Consider the following 3,186-nt stretch of genomic DNA (forward strand, 5'->3'; position numbering starts at 1 on the left):
GACGCTGCCTCCTCTACCATCATGGCCCGCTCCCTCATCTGCATGGCCTCTTCTGCTGCTATCCTTGAGGCTTCCCGAGCTTCAGCCAAGGCGGCCTCCCTCTCCTTCTTCTCCTCCTCAAGCGCCAAAAGCTCTTTATAGGCCTTGAGGAGCTTCTCCTGCGACTCTAGGAGTTTGTCCTTCAAAAGAGGGAGCTGCTCCCAGCCGCCCCTCGTCGCATGAATGAAGCTCGACTTCCAGCGAGAGGTCTCTTTCAAATCCTACGAACCAGTAGTAGAACAGTTAGAATACAAGATCAAATACCCGAGTGACTAAGGGCTAGAAACACTTACAAAATAAGCTCGACCAAGCCCGTTGTTGACAATGTCCGACAGCAGGCCCACCACATGCTTCATCCAAAGCCAAAGCTCCTCAAGGTGTTCCCACTTCTCGGCTTCTTTCCGATCGTCCATAAAAATATTGGGCTCCGATGGATCGGTAGAGGCCCGAAGACGAACCCAGGCGGTCCCCCAATTCTCCATTTCCTCCTCTGTACATGCCTTGATGCCTCGGATCAGCTCTTGAATGGTCTCGAGCGAACCTCCGTGGCGCAAGAATAGGTCGACGAGAGAAGGGAACCACCCGTCATCATCAACCGAACCCAATGTCCCGATCTCATTGGCATCACCCCCACCGGAAGTGCCGGCCTCATCCCCTTCCTTGGCGATGGGTTCCTCCCATGGCCGCTGGTCTCAGAGGAACAACGGAGAGAGCCCATCCATGCCATAGTGGGAGCCCTTGATCTCCGATTGAGGATCCGCGGGCGTGCGCATTGCGCACGCAATAGCCACAACGCCGTACGCCTGCCCTGGCTCAGCCGGGATAGAAGCTGGCCCCCCTAGACAGAGCCACACGGTGGTCGGCGCACCATAGACCGGCAGACCCTCCTCTCCGGTCTCAGGCCTCTGTGGCGACGGCGGCACTGGCTGGGGCGGGCTTCGCGTCGGCGGTTCGAGCAGCTCTTCTAACGGATGACTCTCTTGTTGCCGCTGCCTCTGGAGTTCCGGCAGCTCTTGCTGCCGGTGTTGTTCTAGCAGCTCCTCGAGCCGTTCTCCCTGTTGCCGCCACCCCTCTTCTCCTTTTTCTCCTTCCCGCTGTGGTTGTTGCTGCCCCTCCTGCGGCTGTTGCTGCGACCCCCGCTCGTGCTCTTCCTCTTCTTTCTTCCTCCTCTCCTCGACGGAGCAGAGCCTGGACGGCCAAGGCGCCCGCTCCACGACAGGGGGAGCCTTGACCTCCTCGCCCGCAATATGGACCTCCTTCGGGAGTTGGTCGCCGCTAGACCCGTCGCTAACGATAATGGGATCCCCCACGCCCCCGGACTGGGGGGGGCTCGGGGGCTCCCTCCTGCTCCTGAGCGTGAGACGCCTCGACCCGCCTCGGCGACGGTGGGGCGGTATCTCCCCCTGATGGACGGGGTGAGGTGCCCTCGACGCCGGCCGATGGTCGAGGATCGCACGAGCCTGTGCACATTCAAAAACAACACATCAGCCATTAAGAAGCTCGACGTAGGGACCACACAACTCCAATGCTATTGAAAGAAGAATGAACCGCTTACCTGAATCTTTGGGAGCTGCCCCCACCTTGAGCTTCTTGGCCATCGAGGGCTGGGCTTGTTCCAACGGCCGCTTCAACCTGAGGAAAGGGGAATGAGCATAAGAAAAGTCGTAACCTGAGAATATGCAAGACATTGGAGAACAAAAATCACAACGATTAGACCATACCCATAGGAAGGGTGACCCGCCTACCGGCACCTCGACCAGCTGGCTTCCAGCCACCCCGTGTCGAAACCCCAGGTCTCTCGTGGGCAGATGCAGTCCTCAGCTCGGTGTCTCCCGCCTGGCGAGCGCCGGGGCTGGAACTCCTGCGACCCGTCTCCCCGTGACTCGAGGCCACAGCTCGGCCGTGGGTCAGCGGCCCCGTCACCGTAAACTTGGCCCGGTGGCCCGCTCCGAATGCGGGAGGGGGGTGGCCCGCTCCGAATGCGGGAGGCCCAGAACGGACTGACCTGGTGCGGTCGCGGGGGGGGGGGGGGTGGCGACGCGAGAGCGGCTCGGAGAAGATTCCCTCCGTTGGCCGTCATGGGGTACGCCCGACGCCTTCTTGGGAGCTCCCGTCTGCGCGACGTTGACGTCGGCTTGCGGCGGACCCTCCAGGATTTTGTCAAGGCGAGCCGCCATCCCCTCAGAGTCATCGCTACCATCATCGCCATCGCCACCGTCGTCCTCATCGGGGGATTCTTCCTCAGATTCTCCCCTCTGCCTCGACTTCGCGCGACGTTTCTCGAGCGCTTGCTGCTCGAGGTTCTTCTTCTTCTCTTTCTTCTTTTCCAAATCCTTCATGGACTTTTGTTTTTCCGCGGACTCATGCCTCTTATCTCGGTCGACGTCGTCCTCCTTCACCGGAGGCCTCGAGGACCGAGCATTGATTGAATCCTGCAAAAATGAGAGTAAGCCCCAAAAACGGATGGAAAAATCAAGCAACGGAAAAGAAAGACTTACCAGGTCAATCGACCCCACGTCGGGCCTCATGGGAAAGCCGTTGACCTGCTCGGGCTGGAAATCGCCCGCGACGGCCGCCCTAACTCTGGCGGCGACCTCGTTGGACATCCGGCAAGCCTCGAGATCATGACACGAGACGCCAGGGCCCATTTCGTCCATCCTCAGCGGCCGAGACATCAACGGGAGCACTCGTCGGTGATGCTCGGCGGAAAGGACGAGCGCAGTGGTCAAGCCTTCCCCACGAAGTTTCTTCAGGGCATCAAGGATAGGGCGGAGCCATGGCTGGAGGGTCTTGACGACGTCGTATTTCCAGTGTTCCTGGCGCTCCGAGATCAAGCGCCCGGTGTAGTCGGGGAAGAGGTCGTCGTTGTTCCGCAAGTAGAACCACTGGGAGTCCCACCCGGCGTGGTTCGACGTCAGCCCCACCGGGATGTACTCTCGGGGCTCCTCCGCCTTGCCAGTCTTGAGCACCAGATTGAGGCAGCCGACCCGTACCGACTTCCTCACCCATGTGGTTCCACTGGGGGCGTTGAAGAGCTCGCCCCGGTACAAGTGGAGCCACAGGTCCCAGTGCGGCATTATCCCCAGGTTGCCCTCACACACCGCGGCGAAAACCACCGCGGTGGTGATGGCATTCGGCGAAAAATGC

At 60.2% G+C, this 3,186-nt stretch overlaps 1 protein-coding gene across 1 annotated transcript; it reads right to left on the reverse strand.

Annotated features, from left to right (window-relative positions):
* LOC110437577 (hepatoma-derived growth factor-related protein 2-like) lies at nucleotides 732–2,645 on the reverse strand. Its single transcript, XM_021466049.1, has 4 exons — nucleotides 2,538–2,645; nucleotides 2,045–2,471; nucleotides 1,620–1,708; nucleotides 732–1,499 (listed from the first exon to the last, which is right to left on the reverse strand). The coding sequence occupies exons 1-4, from the start codon at nucleotides 2,643–2,645 to the stop codon at nucleotides 732–734; spliced, it is 1,392 nt and encodes a 463-aa protein (XP_021321724.1).

This window comes from Sorghum bicolor, chromosome 8 (assembly GCF_000003195.3).
Source record: "Sorghum bicolor cultivar BTx623 chromosome 8, Sorghum_bicolor_NCBIv3, whole genome shotgun sequence".
NCBI lineage: Eukaryota > Viridiplantae > Streptophyta > Magnoliopsida > Poales > Poaceae > Sorghum > Sorghum bicolor.